The sequence below is a fragment of the Stegodyphus dumicola genome, chromosome 6, assembly GCF_044657685.1.
Source record: "Stegodyphus dumicola isolate Sdum_Otavi_A_Nest chromosome 6, ASM4465768v1".
NCBI lineage: Eukaryota > Metazoa > Arthropoda > Arachnida > Araneae > Eresidae > Stegodyphus > Stegodyphus dumicola.
The window spans coordinates 225,048,994-225,072,409 of NC_140773.1; the positions used below are offsets into that span (position 1 = coordinate 225,048,994).

General features: G+C 31.7%; 1 protein-coding gene across 1 annotated transcript in view; it reads right to left on the reverse strand.

The window, feature by feature from the left end:
- LOC118196226 (uncharacterized) overlaps positions 1-23,416 on the reverse strand; it is a 78,612-nt gene that overhangs the window by 47,002 nt on the left and 8,194 nt on the right. The window contains exon 2 of the mRNA XM_085819603.1: positions 4,605-5,295. Within this exon, the coding sequence (XP_085675729.1) occupies positions 4,605-5,290 (686 nt within the window). The 5' untranslated portion in view covers positions 5,291-5,295. The remainder of the gene's footprint in view (positions 1-4,604; positions 5,296-23,416) is intronic.

Genomic DNA, 23,416 nt, shown 5'->3' on the forward strand with positions numbered 1-23,416 from the left:
TCATTAAATATGTACTTCTTTATTGCTTTGCTTGATCAATAATTGCTCCTTTTCCTGCTCGCTTCCTAAGAATGACATCAATTTTGGAACTTCTTGCTGCTTTTACTGCTTACCTAAATTTACCAGTGAAATTTGTAACTAAATGAATCAGCTTAACCACTAAAGGCAAATATCACATCCATCCTCCTCCCTTATATTTATTTATTAATATGTCAAAAAATAGAAAATAACTATTTATTAATGTATATAGTTCATAAATAAAAATAATAACTCAGTGTATCATTAATTTTTTCAGTTCATTTTTAATTTCATTTAAAACTCAGTTTGCCATTACGACGGTAAGTTGAAAAATAAGTTTCCCCTGTCGACTGTGGTCAGAGTTGTGTATGAAAGTCAAAAAATAGAATGAGACATTAAAGATATGACATACCTTTATTTTTCCAGATAGGTACCAAGTACATTGAGACATTTGTCATATCGCTTGATAAGCTTCAAAAAGCCCTCCAGGAAAAAATCAGGGCTTTGCATATGGAAGAAGCGTTGAACGGCTTGTTTCACTTCAGTATTGCTTCCAAAGCGCCTTCCCCCGAGATTTTTCTTCAAAGCCGGAAACAGATGGAAGTCGCCTGGTGGGAGATCAGGACTATATGGTGGATGGTGTAGGCGCTCCCAACCAAGAGTTGCAATATGCTTTTGTGTTGCCGTCGCCGAATGTGGTCTGGCATTGTCATCCAACAGCAGAACGCCAGATGTGAGAAGGCCAGGCCGCTTTTTCCGAATCGCCTCTTTCAATTTCGACAGGGTGTCACAGTAGCGCGTAGCATTGATGGTTCCAACCTCCAAAAAGTCCAGCAGCAAAACTACTTGGGCGTCCCAGAAAACTGTGAGGAGCACTCTACCTGCAGAGGGAGTTGTCTTGAACTTCTTTCGAACAGGTGATGACGTATGTTTCCACTCCATAGATGCGGCCTTCGATTCTGGCGTGAAATGGTGGACCCACGTTTCATCCCCCGTCACAATCCAAAACAGAAAGTCATTGCCATCTTCATGGTAACGCACGAGATGTTCCAGGCTGACCCCCATGCGTTGTTCCTTGTGTGTCGATGTCAATTGTTGGGGCACCCATCGTGCTGACATTTTTCTGTATCGAAGAATGTCGTGGATGATGTTTTGAGCTCGCTCATGTGAGATTCCAAGTTCTTCCGCTACTTCATCGATGGTGATACGCCGGTTCGCTCTAATAATGTCATCCACCTTCCTGACATTTGCATCTGTAGTGGCCATGTGCGTCCGTCCAGCTCTCGGTATGTCCTCCACTTGCTGATGTCCATCACTGAATGTGCGACACCATCTCCGCACCATTTGCTTCGACATCACACCTGGCCCATAGACTTTCACAAGGCAGTTATGAATTTCTGTTCCTGATACTCCACGTGCCCATTCATAGTGGATAACCGCTCTCACTTCCTCCTTTGACCGCAAATTCAAAACGCACCTTCTCTCCATACCTACCGGGGAGTCGGAGTCGACTTGTTTTTAGCGACTCCAGCTCCAACTCCTTTTACCTCAAAATCTGCCCGACTCTGATTCCGACTCCACAGTCCTGGTTGCTAATATTGGTTTTGTTTTGTCGGCATAATTGAGGAAGGAAGGGAGAAAGAATTAGATTCTAAGGTACTTAACATAGTAAGTTGACCCTTTCCTTAACTTTCTAATCTGATTCAGCTTCTTTATAGGATGGGGAAAGAATATTATTATTACAGCTAACTTATAAAAATTAAAGTTTGAATTTTTGACTGTGTTGAAAAGTGTCTCTAATGCAGCAGGAAGAGCTGCAGCAGGATCTGCACTTTCCAACATCAGCTGGCTAGGAAGTCTCACTGCCATCATGACAAATATATTGATGTATTAACCTTTAACATATCAATCAAGTATTTGTCATGTATTTGTATATGACATGGTATTTGTCATGATTGTGACAATGTATTTGTCGTAATGTTAAATTCTCTCTGAATTCAAAGAAAAATTGAAAGAAAAAGGATTTATAGGTTACCATAAGTTACTCTGAACCTTCTTTATTTATACTGGATGACAGCACAACACAAACCAGTCCATACATTTTTACAAAAGGCATGTTTTGATGTCTATCATGCAAAAAGTAAAATTGCTGCAAAAATGGACAAAGGCATGTATGTCTCAAAATTTTACAAGTGGCATTAGAAAGCCAACATCATATGACATACACACAAACAAGGAGCTTCCTTATTTTTTTGTGTATTCTGAAATCCCCCTCACAATGAATACAACGGGGGGAATCATTCGTTATGCTAAAAGTAACAGTTATATTATAAAATGATGATTGAATGGGTGCAACAGCATCACAGCAGAGGGAGGAGGATTCCCAGTTTTCTACACTCTCCGAAAATGAAACTTGCCTGACAAGCAGCAACAATGTTTGTAAAATATTAACATTATTAAGAGGCAATGAAATTGCCTGGTTTCAATGATGTTTGTGAATCTATTTTAAAGTGATGATGTAAAAAAATACAATAAAATATAGCACTATTGTTAAATTTTTGTTCTAACAGAGTAAAGATGATATTTGTAACTTACTATAAGTAGGAAATTATGAAGAAACTCCGTGAAATCTGAATGCGATATTACACATGACAGCTTTCTAAATGGTACTGATATATCTTTAATGATTTATTTAGCTTTTATTACCTATCTGTTAAGTGTCACCTTTTCAGTATCTTCTCTAAAAGACAGTTACAAGGAATGAAGGCTTTTATGTCAATCATATTTAAGCAGAATCCCATACTTATCAGCAAACAAGCACTACATCAAAATTCACTCAAATTAATTTTTTTTCATTAAAATGATACATGTACATCTTGCAAAAATAAATAAATAAATAAATAAATAAATAAAAGGGGGGGACAGTTCTATATCTCCCATTCTACTGGGCCGATTGTCGTAATTTAACTTACGTTTTCCAGGTCTACAAAGTGTGACTTAAAATATATATTAGATTTATATATAGCACTATTCTAACATAGGTATTTTGACACAAAATCAGTTTTTTTTCTGAAATAACATAATTTGTTTTTCCATATTTTGATTTTACGACTCAAATTATGCCTAGATATTAAATTTTGTAATTTTTGGTGAGAAATTAAAAAATTTGTCGTGTGCCATTTTTTTGAGTTTGCACCAAGAATAATTCACTTGGTGAACTTCTTAATTTGGCTGCCAAATCCTTTCCTTTTTTCATTGTATATGAGCGGAAAAAAAGGTCATCGTTCATACTTTCAAATAATTTTAACAAAGTGCGTAAACCAAGTTTGGCATAATTGTTGCTTACAATGAATATTCCAAATTTCAAAACGTACCAATATGTTAGTTCATGTATATCTCAGGAAATTGTGAATAAAAAAAACTTGGTACTTTTCCAGTTTGCTGAGTAAGCTAGTCGTATGAACTGAAATAATTCTTGCATTTAAACTTGTATTCCAAATTAAGATTTAACTTCAAATTATTGTAGATAATTACTGAGACAATTAGATTTTTGTAGCGTGATTTACGTGAAATGAGATCACTTGGGGTCACATAATATGAAACGGTGAATCAGTGTGTTGTACCATGAAAGCATAGTAAATTCTTAAATTAATATCTTTTTACAAATTTATTGTCTTTATTTATTGTCTTTTTTAAACGATATTAAAATGTTTATGCCTTTAAAATAAAAATTTCTTAGAACTATCATTTTTTTATGTGTATACTGTGTGTTGTCGCCAATAAAGTCTGCTTGGCGAGATTTGCGCCAGAGAAACGGAAAAGTACCAAAAACTCTTATTTTCAGGTATGCTTAGAGATACATCTACTTTAAGATAATGGTAAGAATTTTATAGATTATAATTAAAAAAATTTTTTTGAAAAATTTGTAAAAATTAAAAATATAAATTTTAAAAATAAATCATCAAAAACGGACGAATTATTTTTGGAATGAACCTAAATTTCGAAAAGTGAAAGGAAGAATATTAAAAAAGAGATATTAAAAATATATATACTAAATTCAATTAACATGGAGAAGCAGAAATTTTGAGACTAATTTTTTAAAAGCCACTTCTGCGATTTTTACAAAACTTGGCACTCTGGCATAATTTGAGTCGTAGAATCAAAATACGGAAAAAAATTTGATTGTTATTTCAGAAAAAGTCAGATTTTGTGTCAAAATGCCTATATTAGAACAACGTTATATATAAATCTAATATATATCCAAAGTCGCGCTTTCGGAACATGAAAAACGCAAGTTAAATTTCGGCAATCAGTCCAGTAGAACGGGAGGTATAGAACTGTCCCTTTTTTTGTGTGCAAGGTATACAACTGCAACTATGGCAAGACTCATTTATAACAAGGAAATAAATTATGCTGATTTCATAATTCATGCTACATATTTTATATGCCATTTTGCCATCTTATCATACATCTAGATACAAAACATTAAAAAGGCAGTGAAAAAATATCATTACCTGTCAATTTGCCATCTTACCATACATACATCTAGATACAAAACATTAAAAAGGCAGTGAAAAAAATATTACCTGTCAATAAAATCATCCTGCATCGTCCGGTTTCTTTGATGTCTCGTAAAATTTCCTTGTTTCCCTTCATATTTGTCATCTAATCCATTAGCATTATAATTTTCAACATGTTTGTGATATTTCTCCTCGGTAAACCTGCTTTTTTTGTTAACTCTATCTGACTCATGATCTCGAGGAAGTTTTTTTTTAATTTGTTCCTCACTATCAATATCAGAGGAGCTGTAAGAATGATGCTGGCCTTTACTGTGTTTCCTGCGATGCTTGGTTTGCAGTGATGGTGAATCTGAATTTCGTTTTTTAGATTTTTTCTGGTGAGGTGACGGAGATTCGGACAGTCTTTGATATTTTCTTGAATGCTCAGTTGGAGATGATGACCTAGAATGACTGAAATTCTTTGCAGAACGCTGATGAGGTGACAAAGATCTAGATCTGTTGTAATGATTGTCAGAACCATGATTAGAAGATCTTGATTTTCGATGGTGATGTTCATTAAGTGACACATCTAGTGGTGATCTCGATCTAGATTTCCTGCGTGATTTTTTTGAAGCGCTCTGCTTGGGAGAATGTTCAGTTTTATGATGATGTTTCCTGTGTACCTTTTCATTAGATAAAGAATATGATCTTGCTTTTTTTTTGTCATATGTCTCATAACTCGAAGGCGATGATTCTTCTGAATTTGTAACCATATTTCCTACCAAAGAAACAAATATAAAAAAAATTCAGTAATTCCATATATAGTACAACAAATTTAGTCCTGAATGAATTTTTAATAAAAATGTTAAATATATTAATAGTTAAATATAATAATTAAAGCAAATATAAATACTGTTAAGTTAAAACAGATCAGATGTTTAAAAGTTAGAGATAATTTTTGGTACAGGGTTGCTACTCAAACATGCGACTTTTCCATGTTTTCCCAAGCACGTATTTAAGAAAATTCCAGTCGAGCCATGCAGTGCACATTGGCTGTGATAAGAGGCACCACTTGAAAACCAAAAATTTGCCAATTATATATGACTTTTCCCCAAATCATTACTATTATAACTATAATAGGAGATGTTTTCTCCACTGAAGATTGGGATTAGAATCTGCCCATTCTGGATTAAAAAAATGTCTTTTTTTGCAGACATTTTGCAGCTAAATGATAGAAAGAAATCTATTTAATGATATCTTAAAATAATTCAGGTATTTTATATTTAATTAGCAGCATATATGAGCAAACAATATGTGACTGAATCTCGTGATGTTAAGCCATCATACTGCTAGAATTACAGAAGTATGCCACAGAAAATTTTCTGAAATTTAAAAGTATTATTAACTAATAATAAACAAATTCAGAAGGAAGAAGCCATATTAAATGATAAAAATAACAGTAAAATAAAGTTTATTACTTATAATAAATAAATAAAGTTTAAAACTGAATGACAACAATCAACGATATTTTGGCAAATACAATTGTATTAATGATTAGTCTATATGACTGATTGCTATTTTTTATTTTAGTGCAAAATGACAAATAAGGCATTTATTAAAAAAAAAAAAAAGATTTTAAAGATTTTGTGTTCAAATTCTAGTATATGGTATGGCCTTGGCACAATTTTGAAAATTGTCGCCAGTACCGAAATGACCTGTTTACTGCTTATCATAATGTCGCCAAATCCCGTGTATACTGTATACTAGGATTAAACTGATTTTATTTTATATGAGAATGGGAAGGTGTTTTCTTTCGTTCAACATGCACTGCGCATGTGCATGTGAATCTCTCGATCATTGAGGTTACTGGAAACTTGCTTTGCCTTTCTAAAAGACAATCTGATTAAAGCTGCCAAAATTGCCTCTATGCCAGCTGCCTGAACGCCGCTTACACGATCCCTTCCAACATTGGTGTAAAAATTGCTTTTTTTGTGAATCGTCCTATGAAATTCCCTGACTTTTCCATATTTTGAATAAAATATTTAAATTCCCTGATGTTTTTTTGTCAATTTTCAAATTCCCTGACTTTTAAGGGTTTTTCAGGCAGTGTGGCAACCCTGTTGGTACTTATGTATTAATGCAACCACCTTAGTAGAAATTGGCAAATTTTCAGAAAGTGCCCAACTCTGGCAATCGTACGTAAACCATTCTGCCAGCAAAATCCTTTGATCAAGCAATGCTGCCATTTTCGTATGCTTCCTTTTTTGTTGTATTCCAAGTTCCAATGGCTATTATAAACAAATCATGATATTTTTTGCCTTAAACTTTATTTCAAATTATGAGTTTGTGGAATTTGCCAGCAACGAAAGAAGCTGCAGTAAAATTTCTGCAAGGATACATAATTTTGCTGAAAATTTTCTAAAAAGTACAAACAGGAATTACTGAGGATTCTACAAAGCAGAGTCCCCACAATTTTCTGATTTTTTTAACAGATTGCTGTGTTCTTCGGGAGAAGAATAATAGCATAAAATACTTACAGAGATTTAAAGAATGTATTTTGTTTAATGTATCAATTAATCCTTATTTAATACTTCAAATCTGTGTTTTAAATTGCTAAAGTATGTTTTCTTTTCATATGTTGACAATGTTCATCGACATATGATAAATATCGATAGTTTGGGAATCTTTCTACACAAAAGGTGCCAAACCACCAATTCACATCCATTAAGTTAATTTTTACTTTTTCATCCACAAAAAATGCAAAATTGCACCAAGGCGGTTGCATTAATATGTAAGTGCATTTTGTAGACAGGAGAACAGGTCACATTCAAGTTCTTTGACTTTTTGAAAAATTTTAGGAGTTTGTCCACTTTCAAAGCCTCCAAAAGTACAGTTGTTTTATAACATTGTTCTACATACTGAAAGAAGACTACATCTATTTTGACCTCGTAGAAAATAATGCATTACAGATAACTGTGCAAGCAGCATTTATTTGGTTTTAGAAGAACTTTACATATATAAATATTAAAAAGATATAGACTAATTCCAGCTGGCATTATTCAAAAGTAAGTAATGAAACAAATTTCAATTCACTTGAAATTTTTACAGTATATTTGATAATTCAAAAATAATAAAACACACTGAATTTAAGCTAATTTAATTACAACCAATATATACCATATTTTTCAGCGTATAATGTGCACTGGTATATAACATGCATCTATAATTTCGAACTATATTTTAAAAGTTTTTGGTATATTCATCATATAATGCGCACCAATTCCTTACGAAGAAACCTGTGCAATGCTCTTATCGTTTCAGGCCACTTATTCGAAGATGTGTCTTAGCCTTTCGAACAATGGTATACTTAATTGGCAAGTGATAAGGGGAACAATATGTGTGTGGGTTAAATGCTTAAGGGAGTAAATATATTTGCAAAGAGGGTGCATTGTATTCAGTGCAAGTGTTTAAAAGAATGCTATTGTAGCATTTCGAGAAAAGAGGGATAAAATTTGGAGTAAGAATGCAGTTCCAACACGAAAGGATTTGTGGAATTATGATTTAGATGTTTTCTCTTTCTGTGGTCATTTGAAACAGTGATTTTGAAAGTTTAAGTTAAAATACCATTGATCTAGCATTCTTTTAGTAGTAAATACAGCCCCTGCCATATGAAATAACACAGTGCTGATTTCAAATGCAAAGTCATTCAGTTTGCAAAAGAAAATGGAAATCGTGCTGCAGTAAGGATCTTTGGTGTTTGTGAAAATGGAGCGAATGATGATTATTTATTTATGGATCAGAGTAACAGTGATGGTGAAGATGAAACAGAAATCTATGATGTTCTTGAACAGAAGATGGACATGATAAAATTTCCATGTTATCCGATAATGAAAAGTTTTCAAGTTCAAAAGGTATGTCATTTCTTTTAAATAAACAGCATAAGTGCATGTAAAAATGTAAATTTTATATGCTGATTTTTTTCCATATTTTTAATCTATCATTTTTATAACTGGCATATAATGCACATCCATAAATTTCAATCATATTTTTGGTGTTAAAAGAGCCCATTATATGCCGGATTATACAATAATTTTATTTTTACATGCTGCGATTTTACTTCATTATAATTTTTGCTGGCAGCTAAAATCATTTCATTCTTTCTCCCTGCTATTTCTTCACATAAATTTAACAAGACATAAATCTGTTGGCTGATGCACACTTTCCCACTGACAGTTATTTCTTCAATTCACTGGCTCTAAAAATCATTCAATCTTCTTGGTATTTTTTTTATAAAAGACTGATTTTAATTTTTAATAATTCAGAATTTAATGCTTTTTTATTGTTAAAGACTGTGCTGATGTATCCGGTATTTGTAGCAAATGTGTTTTGGCAGACGTTCTTGCAATGTAAATGTTCTTTGTTGTTTTTAATCAACAATCGGTAGCAGAGTGTGGTTGTCCCCTCTGGTGATGAATTTTTAAGAAATGAAACTTTGCTGATCTCTTTGAAAGGTAAATTTTATTTATGTGACTTCTGAAAATTAATTAGAAAAGTAAAAAATAAGGCATATAATATGACAGAATCAAAAGCAAAAGGATGAAATAAAGGATAAAGAATTCATTTACTTCACTTTAGAATTACAGAATGAATTTGATGTCAGAATCATTAAAAACAAGAGAGATAAGGATGTAGCTAAAATTAAACAAGCATTAAAAGAAACAGGAAAATAAGTAAATAAACTGAGACAAGACAAGAGAAGGAAGCAGGTTCTAAAGCAGAAGAAAACCGGATAAAACTGAAATATCAAAGAAAGAAAATGACTTTCCACAATTAACCCTTTAAGCGGTCAATTTTTTTACCAGAATTGCTCCCAAAAAAAAGCATATTTTTTTATTGCATATAATTAAGTACCATACTTAATAGAATAAGAATAATAAGAGTTTTTAATGTTTTTTTTTTTTCACTTTTAATGGTTTTACAACATTTTTTATTTTACAATTTTGGAAAACAAAAACCCCTAAATGTTTGCTTTTTTCAAGTACATTTTGCATGCAGTGAAGAATGGTTTACAATTTCTATAAAAATTTCTCTCATACTTACTGTGAATTTTGAAACTTATATTTTTCCAAACAGTTCAGAAGTCTTTTCGTGTATGGTATAATTTGAAGCATGGTGTAATGCAGAGTCCTATGTCGCAATCAGGGCAGAAATACCTTGTTTCTTTTCATATTCTTTTCCATTCTCATTTCTTTTAGAACAGCACACTGTGCATTGTCTTGCAGGTCTCATTTTCTTATCTGTGGGAGCAATTATTTCCAAAAAATGTCTCTCTGTCAATCTCAGAGTATTAGGCTCCGAACCTGGTCGTCCAGGTCGGAAATTTTGTCCCAAATGATATGTTTCAATTATACGGTCAACGAGATCAAGTCTAAATTCCAGTTGTGTACGTTTTCCTCCGTTTTTACGGTAGACAACATATGAGTTCCATACAGCAATATCAAAAATGTGGAAAAAAATCTTTTTGTAACATTTTTTTACCCCTTTTCTTGATAATTTCAAAACTCTTCAAATTTTGGTCCATGCGGTCTACTCCTCCCATAGTATTATTATAGTCCATAACAATTTTCGGTTTTTCTTTCATATCAGAGCGGACTTGAATTTGTTCCATTTCAGTATTGTGAATTGTGGAAAGTAATGAAACTTTATTTTTATCCATCCACTTCATCACAGTAACTTTTCCTCTCTGAAAACCTATAATCTCTCCTTTTTTCAATTTTCTTTTCTGCATTTCTTTTGGGACTTCTTTTCTCTTGACGTTTAGTGTGCCGTATGTGTCCGTTCGACATGAAACTAGTTTGTCTGCTAATTCTGGCGAAGAATAATAATTGTCTATTGTAAGACAGTATCCTTTATGAAGCAAAGGCTCCATCATTGTCAGGACAATTTGTGATGAAAAGCAAAGTTTAAAATATTCAGGTTTCAGAATTGTGTCTTTACCTGTATATATTATTATTGACCAGACATAACCAGAATTGGATTCGCACAACATAAAACATTTTACTCCAAATCTAGCTCTTTTGAGTGGAATAAATTGTTTCCATCCTAGTCGTCCTTTGAATAGCATAAGGCTCTCATCTATTGTTACATCTCGCTCTGGTGTCACCGTTTCACTAAATTTCTTATTGAGATGTTTTACAACTGGCCAAACTTTAACTAATTTTGGGCATTCGTGATTTTCTTTGTCAAATGCTGCATTATCAGAAAAATGCAAGTAACGTTGCAAAAGACAGAATCGACGATTAGACATTATTTTAGAGAAAAAAGGTGTATTAGTCGAATATCTTTTGCTCCAATAATGATCAAGTCCAGGTTTCTTTACAATTCCTTGAAGTATATTCAAAGCGAAAAATACATGCAACTCGTTCACAGTTGTCTCTTCCCAAAATTTACTCTTTGAGAATTGTTTTGCAACACTCGATTGGATGCACTGTTTAGCATATTTATTTGTCTCTTCCACAATTTTACTCATGAGTGAAGAATCAATGAATGTTTCATAAAATTCTAAAACATCAGAAGTGTCGTCAAATTGTGTGTGCACAGAAGGAATACCAGTAAATTTAAATCGAGGACACGGAACAGGTGGATTTTTCACATCAACCTCGGTAAAAATCCTTGCAGAACACAAATCTTCATCAGAGCTGAGCTCACTGCATGATTCATCTGAGGAATAATCAAAATAATTAGATGAAATATCTGTATCTGTATCAGAATATAGTTCATCATCTAACAAGAAAGTATTTTCGTCGTTTATTCCATCCATAACTTCCATAAGAAAAGACAAGGTTTTAAATTCACAAGCGTTGAATACAGTAGAACAAAAATTTCAAAGAAAAATCCCCCTTTTCCTGCTACAAAGAAAAACCCGGATGAAAAGCATTTCAGTTACATGGACAAGTCATGCCATCTGTCGAAAAATATTAATACTAAATAGTATCTTTACAATAATGAAAAATACGGACAAACCAGAAAAGGAAAGGAGAAAATATCTATGCCCGTACGCCGTACGGGCAAACCGGTTGAGGCCAATTTCGGGTAGCACGTACACCGTACGGGCAAACTGCTTAAGGGGTTAGCATTCATCAAAAGAATGTCATAATAATATAAAATATTTCAGTTGTGAAAAATTAGGCCATAAATCAACCAAATGTAGAAAGAAAACCAAAGAACAGAGAAAGTCAAGATGTTTACCAAATAAAATAGCTAGAATGGCAAGTAAAGAAAGAGAATATGAATCAACTACATAAACAGTTAATAATGTTTATGAAAAATATCTAAGAAAATAGAAGAAATTTCATCTTTTAATCAAAACAGAAATGCAGAGAGTGAAACAGAATAAAACAAAAAATGAAATGGCTTATATATTCTGGAATCACATCCTACATGGCAAGAAGTAAAGAAACATTTACCAGCTTTAAGTATGAAAAATGATAAATTATGATGCTGAAAAAGGAGCTATGATCAAATCAGTTAAAATAGGTGATATTCAAATGCAAACTGATAGAAGCTAGAGTATTTTAAGATAGAAAATGTTCTGCAAATACTGAATTTCAGCAAAAATTTACTGTCAGTACCAAAAACAGTATATCACAATTTAAAAGTAATTTTTACCAAAATTAAAGCTGATCAATAATCATGAAAACATTTTATACATAGCAAACAAAAATGAAAATAAATTAGATGCTGAAAGAACATAATAGAAGAAGTTAAGCTTAGTACTGTTAATAAACTTTAGTACCACCACATTTTACAATGATTATTTTTTAATTTCTCAATAGAAATATTTAAAAAATATATTTTGACAATTGCACAATCTATTGGCCATTTGTATTAAATAGCCACACATTAAAAAATATTAGATTAAAAATCGGTTTCCATTTTACCATCAAAATTTAAGTTATAATACTGTAATTATAAGATTTAGTGTAAAATTTGGGCCTGTTTAAGAAAGATCAATTTCTTTATATATGGTCTTATTTCACTTAGTCTTAACCGTCAATTAGGATCCTCTTTTAATTTTACTTTGTATTGATTTTTCAAATATAACATGGAAGAAAATCCTTCTTCACACAAATAGATTGTGCAAGAAGGTAATCAAAATTTAATAGCCGTATTTGAAATGCCTTTAAATTCTTTTTTTTCATCTCAGCCAAAAGTCAACAAGTGTGTTATTTTTGAAATCTTAAGTTAGAATTCAATCACAGAAAACTTCTGTCATTTGTTCTTTTTTTTTCACAAGATTTTTGAATTTAATAGTTAAAAATACTTTGTTTCTTTGCATACCACCTACCACCAGTGGTACACATACCACTGGTTGATAATCCCTGATCTATACTATCAAGACTGACTGAAGTGAAAAAAACTCTGTTGTTTGGTTAGAGAATATAAATATTCCCAAAAACAAATGTGAACCTTGCGTATTAGGAAAAATGGTATGAACTTCTTTTAAAAGTGTTAACACTTTTTAAACAACCTGATGATATTTTAGAATTATGGCATATAGATTTAGTTGGACCGGTCAAGAAGTTAATAGATGGAAGTTGTTTTTTCGTAACACTGGTAGATGATTACAGAAGATTAGGGAAAAAAGTGAAACTACAGAATCTTTAGCTTAAAGGGATTTTTGAAAAAATGGGAATTATACATAAATTTGCTATGCTTTTGGAAAAGCTGAATGCTTAAATCAAACAATCAATGAAACTGCTAGAACTATGCTGATCGATGCAGAATTACTGATAAAAATTTTTGAGTGAAAATATTAAAGCAACTGAACAATCTAACTCCTTATGAAGTATACACACATAAGTCCAACATTACTTGTCTTAAAAGATTAGGATGAGAAGCATATGTTTTCATATAAGATGAGAAAAACACGGAAAGATGTATTCAAAAGCACAAAAAGAAATTATACTAGGTAATGCCATGAAGAGAAAAGCATGTAAAATTTATATTACTGAGCTAAATGAAATTCAAGAAGTGGGAGATGAAAAATTTATTTGATGAACTGAAAAGTGGATCAGCTTTACTGAAAATAAATTACTAAAATTCAACAAAATCAAATAAAAACCCTAAAAAAATCAGAGAAAAGATAATTACAATTTTCTCGAATATCATGATATATACCATCAAACCCAGATGATGAACACGCACAGGGGGAAAAAAATTAATCACTAAAAATGCTAGTATCAGAGTCCCCTTGAAAGTAACTGAGAACCTAGAAACGAAATTTATGAAAAATTTGTATATAAGAGATCAGTGAGAGCCATGAAGCCACCAGAAAAATTAAAAGATTATATAGTATGCAATACAAATGAAGAATTTACCTAATTATATGGATGAAGCTGTGGAATCTGCTGAGAAGATGATAATCACATTTGGCTACATGCAATGACAGAAGAACTGATTTCAATAGAGACTAACGAAGTTTAAGAATTAATTGAAGGAAACACATTTAAATTTGTCATCTTCACATATTTGATGATGAAATGGAGATATATGGTTTTTTTTTTTTTTTTTTTTTTTTTTCTGATTTTTAACTTTAGTGAAATAATTGTTATAATATCATGTTGTCTTTTTTGTAGCAAACATTTGCTAAAAACAAAGTAAAAGCTTGACTACCCAGCCCTGAATTAATCAGAAAGCAGCTCAAATAGCTACAATATTTTCGAATTTTAGAAACATTTTTTTAACATAAAATTAAGTAAAAAAGTCATGTGTAACTCCGCATGACTAGAACTATGGTTCTAATCAAACAACAATTGTCCCTATGCAGCGCGATTTAGCTCCAATAATGGATAAGTGTAACGTATAGCTCTGGCTTTATGTAAATCCAATTAATTCCAAAGTGATTGGATTTTTGAATAAAAAAAAATTCTGTTTTTCAACTACTAGGAACTATAAGACAGAATACATATTTCAAAAAAATAAAGTACAAAATAATTTGAAGAAAAGTGAGTACATATGCTGCTATGATTTACAAAGCAGAATATTTTTGCTTGAGTTTCAACATGTGATTCTTTGCCAAAATGAAATAAAGAAGTTTTTTTTTTTTTTTAATTACTTTTTACTAGAGATGAAAAGTGGATGCTGTACAATAATGATACAAGAAAAAGATCACAGGGTAAGGCAAAAGAACATGTTTAGTTGCATCCTAAAAAAGTAATGCTTTATGTATGGAAGGACAGCAAAAGAACTGTGCTATGAATTGTGAATTGTAGCCATCAAATCAGACAATAAATTCACAAAATACTCCCAAATACAGTCAAAAGTCATTAATTCGGTATGTTTTGAAGCGAAAGTATGTTTTGAAGTCCATTAAACAAAAAGTGGAATTGCTGCAAAAAATGGATAAAGGCATAATCCTTTGTTTATCTAACCATTCCGAAATCGGTTTATCAATTTCACGCTGCTCTGCGGCCGGGGGGGGGGGACGCCGCGGCGCGCAATGAATTGGAAGTTGATCTGTCAGCACTATCCTTATCTTCAAGGCAGATGTTTTTATTTTATTTGGCTTATAATTCCTTACTAAATGTAGTATTTCATCTCAATGTATTCCGTCTTTGATATGATTTAAATCAAATTCCTCATCATTATAATTCGCTTCCGATAATGAAGAAAGTGACACAGAGGTTATTGAAAACGAAAAAATTTTGATTGACAAATTAGTCGGTATTCTCGACACAGCAATTATAGGACTTCAACAGCGGAACTTTGTAACTGAAGAAGAAATTATGTCTGTTTATAGAATTAAAGAGAAAGTATTATCACATAAAACGAAGCAACTTAAACAACTTACATTGAAAGAATTGTTTAATAAAGTAAACAAATAAATATTAAGCTTTTTTTTTGGTAAATTTTGATACCCTTTTTTAGATCATAGTTGTTCTTTATTTCATAAATTACGGTTTCATATTTTTAATTTTATAATTTCAGCATGCCATCTTACCAGGACGGTTATTCTACACTACGAGAGTCGACAGCAAGTTGTGGGCCGCCAGATGTCGCTGCTAGTAAAAAACAGGTCTGCCCGACATCCTATATTCTCTGAGTACGGAAGTTGTCGAAAGCGCGTGAAAAAGTGTTGCCGCGCCGTCAATCAGGGTTGTGCAGTTGACGTACTAAGTAGACAATGGCTTTGTATGTGTTTTCGCTGCTGATTTTTTCATATTTAAACGAAGAATACGGTCGTAGATCTCTGAATCGGTGGCGAATTTATAGAAAATATATTGATGCTTTTGCTCTGCCAAAAGATGTTTTCATTGCGTATTTCAGATTGCCAAAATTTATAGTTATTTTAATTTGCGATGAACTGAGAGAGTATTTGGAGCCACATTCAGAAAACAAGAACGCAATTTCTACTGAAAGAAAAGTTATACTATTCCAGAAATTATAGACATAAATTGTAATTGTATGCTTTAAAAATGTAGAAGATGATAAGTTTATCAAGCACATAAACTTTATTTAACACAAATGTAGACATCCGATAAGCTTCTACTCAATTTATGTACAGCAAGAATTACGTTTACTTTAAAATCTAACAGTTGAATACCTTACCAATAATACTGTGAACACAAAAAGGAATGTCGTTCATTATTACGCGAAATTCACACTACTGTAAAATAAAAATTTAAAAAAAAATTATAAAACTATAAAATAGCTTTATAATATCTTTTTCAGTAGCTGTACTACTACTAATGTGATACTTTCAAAAATAAGTTTTAGCTCAGAGGGGCTATTAATTATTAATTTCGTTTGCCATTTTGTGGCGTTTCACTTTTCAAATCGTTTCCACCAAGTATTATCGCACTCTATTATATTTAAAGAAATTAAATAATGAGGAATCTACAGAATGTATGAATGTTTCTCGCACAGTGATAAAACAACGCTACTTAGAGCCATGAAATTCTGAATAACGTAATCCTCCACCCTAATATAGGCATCTGGAGGCCCAAATTTGGAACTGAGAATTTGTTTTATTATCTATTTCATATTTTGTAAAGCATTTATGAGTTTTTGATTAAGAAACCCAACGATTTCAAAGCGAGCAATAGCAACATTGTACAGAAAAAAACATTTTCATCTCTAGCGCGGGAGATTATGTATCGGAAATTCTAAAGATATGCTTTTTTTAAATTATATGATATTGCTGTTGAATTGAATTTTATGGTTTAAGTGCGGAAAACATGATACTTAATAAATAAAGATAACACGCAAAACGTTAAATAATGGCCCTTTGGAAGTAATATAAAATCTGAAGGCTTTCAGATTTATTTATTTATTTATTTATTATTATTATTTTGTGTATAATTTTATTACGTTTTAAAACTGGTTTCTAAGTGAGGACTTTCTAAGGGAAACTGGCTCGTATACAAGTTACACATGTGGAAAGCCACAAAAACGCCGGCGAGCTCGTTCCCGGGATTCAAACCTCGGACCAAACTACCTGCGTTCAGCGACTCTACCGCTCGACAGCTGGTGGGCTTGCTAGTAGAATTATACTGCATTATTATTGTATTATGCTATAAAGTAACAATGCTATAAGACTGAGGGTTTATTCATGGAATAGTACTTTTGTAACCTATCATAGTATTAAAAAATCATTGTTTCTTTGCAAATTTAACAAAAAAAAAAAAAAAAAAACTGCTCATAGAATTCTCATTTTTATATTGTAAAAGAGATATTGATTTATTATTAGTTTTCTATTTAAAGTGTGTCGAAACGCTTGTTTCACAAGGACTTCAACTGCAAGAGACCTACACTGATTATTTTTACTTTAGTACTTACACTGTGAAAATATTACTATATTTTAATTATTTTCACAGAATTAAATCTTTTGAGAAGGAAGAATATTTAAACTGAGCAGTTCTTATATATATAAAAAATTCAAGTAACAGCAATGTAATATTAAAAAAAAAAAAGGTGTTAGTAATTGTGTGACAAAAATTGCAAAACGAATTAATCACACATACAGGATAGATTAGTTTAATTTTGGTTATATATTTTATATTGAAAAAATATTTTCTTTCATGTTAATTATAGAATAAATTATTTAAAATGAAGCATTTTGATGTGTGTGTGATAGTTGAATGCAGCAGCAATCGGCCATACTGTAATAACGAATGAATTTTATTTCTTTTCCTGAAAGAAATAATTTTCATAGTAAAAGAAAATAAAAAAAAGGGAAGAAATATTAAGAAAGAAATATTTTCTTTCTAATTTATTATGTAAAGAAATATTTTTCCAATAGTAACTGTAAAATAAATTGCGGGAAAACAGTTTTAATGTAAGCATGGGGGGAAAAAAAAAAAAAAAAACTTAGTTTGCTATTAGATTGTAATGCAAATTAATCATATTATAAATTTAAATGATTAAAATTGTTTATTAAAAGGATTTGAAGTAAGCTTAATTCATTTACTTTTATCTATTTACCATTTACTATTTCGTGGTATCCCATATCACTCTTTATTTCTTAGCTCTAAATTCCTGAGTTAAGTTTCCCCTTAAAAATCGGAATTTTCCTTCACATAACACAGCAGCATATTCCGCTGCGTGCTGGTCATAATACTGTTTTGTGCAATTTTTTTCGAACTACAAATGCAGCGTGTGAGTTAGTGAAATAATGGGAGGATATTCCTAGAACTTCAGCCAGCTCGCGCTATAAATTTCGTCACTCGTCTGTACTGCGATTGGTCTAAAGCTCCTTGAAGCCTTGTCCCCTTTCAGTAAAGATAAATGGACCCACCCGCCCACCAACTGTGGACCACAGAATGGCTTTCTCCGATAAGTTGTTGATAGCTGTCCATACTGGTTTCTTTGAGTCAATATTGTTTGCTTAAGTTGTAGACAGATCCAGTGATCATAGAATAGGCGTCCAGATTTAAACTGATGATCTATAATCCGGAAAAATCGATAATCTGGAATCGCCGAAGTCCCGACGAGTCCGGATTAACGACTTTTGACTGTAGCATTTTTAAAAGGAGAAATCAATACAAATTGCCCAGAACTGACAAGTCATCAAGGTATTGTCTTTGACCATGACTATGCTCAGCCTCACATTTCGATGAATGTCAAAGACTTACGGATCGTGGCTAGGATGCTTAACTCCCCCTTCCATAATCACCAAGTCTTGCTCCACCAGATTTTGATTTCGGTCACTTCAAGATTCTCTGAATGGCCTGGAGTTCATTTCTTTGGAGACTGTCAAAAAAACTTGTTTACAAATTAATCTAATGACTTTTTTAAAGAAAATCTCATATGCACACCACATTACTTTCTTGTATGGTCTATTACATAACACACAATTTTTTGGTGTGATTCATTCAAACTTATTTCTTTGAATTATTCTAATTTACTTAACCAACCCCTTATGTTTAGGCTTATTTGATGGCAAAGCACCCAAGGAGAGCAGTACCTTCATGGAGCACTTTCTAAGAGAAACTGGCTTGCATACACGTTATACATGAGGAAAACCAAGAAAACAACCATGCAGCCAGCCTGTTTACTGGAATTTGAACTTTGGACGAATTACCAGCATTCAGCGACTCACTTGGCCACTCCGAAAAAAGAAAGTGCTGCATTTCTTCAGATAGTTGACATTTTACCCAACAGTAGAGAATTAAAAAATTTGCATTCCATAAAGTTGTACTCAGAATTAACTTTATCGAATGAAATTTGTGATAATTACATAATTTTCTGATTTTTTTCAAGCGGACACAGATTGCTGTGTACATGAGAACAACAATGCGTGCCATGCCCAGTTTATATGTGATGGCAAATTTGTGTCATTCTCTGATATTTTTTAAGTAAAAATGGATTCTTACGTACATTGGGAGAACAGCACAAAAATAAATAAATGAAATTTAAAAAAAATGGATTTCTTGAAAAAGGTAGTATTGTAAATGTTTTTTTTTTTTTTCCTTTCTTAATTTTGTTGACCGATTGCTTTTTTATGGAATTTTTAATGTGCTGCTATTTTGAAAATAGCTGTTGCATTTTATATATTAGCCAGATAAAAATTTAGTCACTAACAAACTGGCAACTTTTCAGAAGTGGAGAAGCAAATAATCAGAAGATGTATAAAACATTAAGTTTGCTTATCGTGGAACAACAAAACAGGAATTATCGCAAACCATCAGGTAAATCAAAATTTCTACAGAGAATACGTAAAGGAGGAGAAAATGCATAAAATAATAGTAGTGATAACAGATGATGTCACAACATTTAGAATTTTTTGTTCAATTTATGCATAATCTGGAATATATAAATAATATTATAAGGCTTATTAAAAATAAATTGCTAATTCATAAAAATACATAAATGATACACTTATAAGTTTCTGCTTTTCCTCCATACATATCAAACATAACAATATAAACAGAAACACTAAATTCTGTTTTGCAGTGTGTTCTTGTTTTGAATACTGATTTTATTTACTTGAATGAGTTTGGTTAAACTTAGTTAAATTGTTTTTAGTTTTTTTCTGTTGGGTTATTTATATTGTGCATGTTTTTTTAGAAGCTATTGGATTAAGAATGATTTTAGGCTAACAAAAGATGCCATCCCCATGTTATCTTTATTAATCAGGAATGTACTTTATTTCTGAAATTTTCAACTATGCTTTAATTTCTTTATTTACAATTTTTCATCTTGATTCACTTGTTAAAATATTCTGCCTTAGTACATTTTTAAGAAGAATATTCCAGGAAATTATTAATCAAATACACTGATATCCCAGCTGTCATTAAATTCTTCAACAAAACAGTTCAAGATGTAATCCATATAGTATATCCCAAAATACTGCAACTCACCTTTGAACCATTTTTTGCATATGTTAAAACCTATGCAAAAAAGTATCTCTAGTAAAATTTGCAAAAACGAGCACAGAACAAAGTTACAGAGTACGAAGTTCAAAATCTGGATGTCGAATAATCTATTAACACACCTTTCCATAAATTTTTTCATTTTTAATAAATTATCTATTTCTCAAACAGTGTAAGAATTGAAAATATTGTTGCGTTCTACGTGTTCGTGGATTTGGAGTGATTGATGACAACACTTGATAAAGAAACAAAACATAATTTATTTTCAGAATTTAGAGGACAGTTCTAAAAACACATTACAGTCATAAAAAAACTACGACAAAGAAGCTGAAATGATCGGCAACGCAGCCTTCAGGCTATCGAACTGTAATGGTAAAGACAGCTTCATGGCAAAGCACTAAAATATAGCTCCCAATTCGGTTCAGTCGCTCTAGAGGTAATCTTTGAGCTCAAAACACTACTAAGAACTCAACATACTGCAAGTACTTTCATGATAAATGCTGCCTCTCCTTGCTATTTTCTGGCAAACCTAAACCCACTTTGCATGGAAGCTATCTTACCGCAGCTAGGCATTTTGCAACAATACGATACTCATTAAAAAGTTAATGTGGATTGGTTTTCTCCTAAAACAGCTGGGATTCCTTTTGCCTTGAATCATTATTATCCACAATAATACTGAATCATCCTGTAAGCTGTTTCCTCTTTAAACACCTTCTGGTTAATGAATGACATTTTCTTACTCAACTTTTGAGTAATATGGGGGGCAGCACTATCCCGTTTATCTAATCCTGTATGCAGTGAGTAAAGCTTGAAGACCATGTTAATTTAGAGTGAGATATTACATGCATTGGTTTTCTACTGCTGATATAGCAGGGAAGAAAAAGGAAAGAAATTATGATGCAATCAGCTAGCATTCCAGATTGCACTCTGCCTTATCTTTCAGATTTGATCCATCTCATTATTTTGTTGTGTCTCTTATTATAACTATCGTCTTATCAAAATTAAAAATTTACCGAAAGATAACATCTCCATGTTAATCTTTACCTGAAAACTGTACATTCATCAATTATCCCACAAATATCGGAATTTTGCACACACTGAAAAGCAGTTTTAAAATTGATGCATTAGCTATATAATTCAAAAAATTTTTAAATATTTTAATATAAAAGTTGGTGGAGCATTGTAAAGCCGTGAAAGGAAAGATTTAAAAATATTTTTAAATGCTTGGTATAATTTATACCATATAAACTTCCATATTTCATGATGATGATAACTGCAAATTTGAAGTTTTTGGATATCACGAATAAAAAGCAAAATCTGCTAAACAGAATAAAATTTAAAGAAATTCTAAACAAAGATAATGTAACTGAAGCCCTTTATTGTGAACATAATGTTCTAACCTCAATGAATATATAGTGAAATCTACAGTTTTTTTTTTTTTTTTTTTTTAAATCAAGAAAATATTGCCATTGTAACATATTTTGCAGTTAACAGATGAGCTTCTTAGTAAACATAAATTTTTTTCTCAATTCACGAAGATAGATAATTTAAATACAATTCTATTCATTACAGCTTCACATTCCAGTTTCTTTCCCTTTAAATTTTTCATACATCTACTACTGGTAAAACTTTCAGAATAACTATTTTAAACATTTTCTGCCATTACTCAGCAACAGTTACACGATACAAATATGGCGTTGCTGCTCCAATATCAAGGATAATAAATATAATTATTCGATAAATAATAAAATATTACACTATTTTGGCTTCCACATAAGTTTAGTCATTTAAATATAATCTTTTGCATTGATTCACTATAAATGGTAAATCAGTTTTAAATTCTTGACATAAAATATTAGCACCCTGCATTATTTTTCAAGAAATTAAATAATGGCAAATCTGTATATATGTATGTTACATAGTGACAAAGTAACGGAACATACAGCCATCACATTTTGAATAATGCAGTCCTCCACCCGAACATGTGTATCTGAAAGTCTGAATTTCGTAAAACTTTAATCATTTTTTATTCACAAACTCAAAGATTTCAAAGCAAGCAGTGACTACACAGTATGGAATAAAACATCTTTAACTGCAACATGCAAGATGTTTATTGTAAATTTTAAAAATATGCTGTGTTTAAATATTTTGCGGCTTTGCTGTTGAATTGAATTTTATGTTACATAAATGTGGAACATGAAATTTAATAAATAATATTAACATAGAAAATGTTAATAATAAAAAAAAGTTTTCAAGCCATATTACTAAGAAAACTGAACACTGCTATGATGAACTCAGAAAAGACTGAAAAAATAGAAAAAAGTATGTCAACACTTAACACTGCATTGAAAATTCTAAACATAAGCTGCTATGCTGCTTTTAAAATTTTTCCAGTTTTGCTGTTGAATTGTATATGGCATCAGCGCAAAGAAAATGGTGCTTAATAATAAAGCTAAAAAGTCGAAAAATTAAACAGATTAGCAGGAACGAGTGCAGCAGCAGACTGGTAGACTGTGAGCTCAGCAAGAGAGTAAAATACCCTAACAAATCCTCTAGGGCTATTCAAAACCTATCAGAATTTTTTTTTGAGGGACTATCATTTTCTTGTTCATTTCCTTTGTTCATATCTAGGTAGAGCCCAAATCATGAAAATCCCTTTGAATATTTAAAAGGGGTAAGAAATTAATTAGGTGAAAAATGTAGCATCAGAAAAGAAGCCAACCAAATTGGTGACGCCTGGCACTGAGAAAAGACACACACACACACACAAAAAAAAGATATGGTTTTAATAGAAACAAACTATGAAGTATTCTGATTAATGGAATATACAAAGAATGCTAATGAAGATGATACAGTCAAAAGTCGTTAATCCGGACTCGTCGGGACTTCGGCGATTCCGGATTATCGATTTTTCCGGATTATAGATCATCAGTTTAAATCTCGTAAGATGGCATGCAGAAATTCTAAAATTAAAAATATGAAACCGTAATTTATGAAATAAAGAACAATTATGATCTAAAGGGT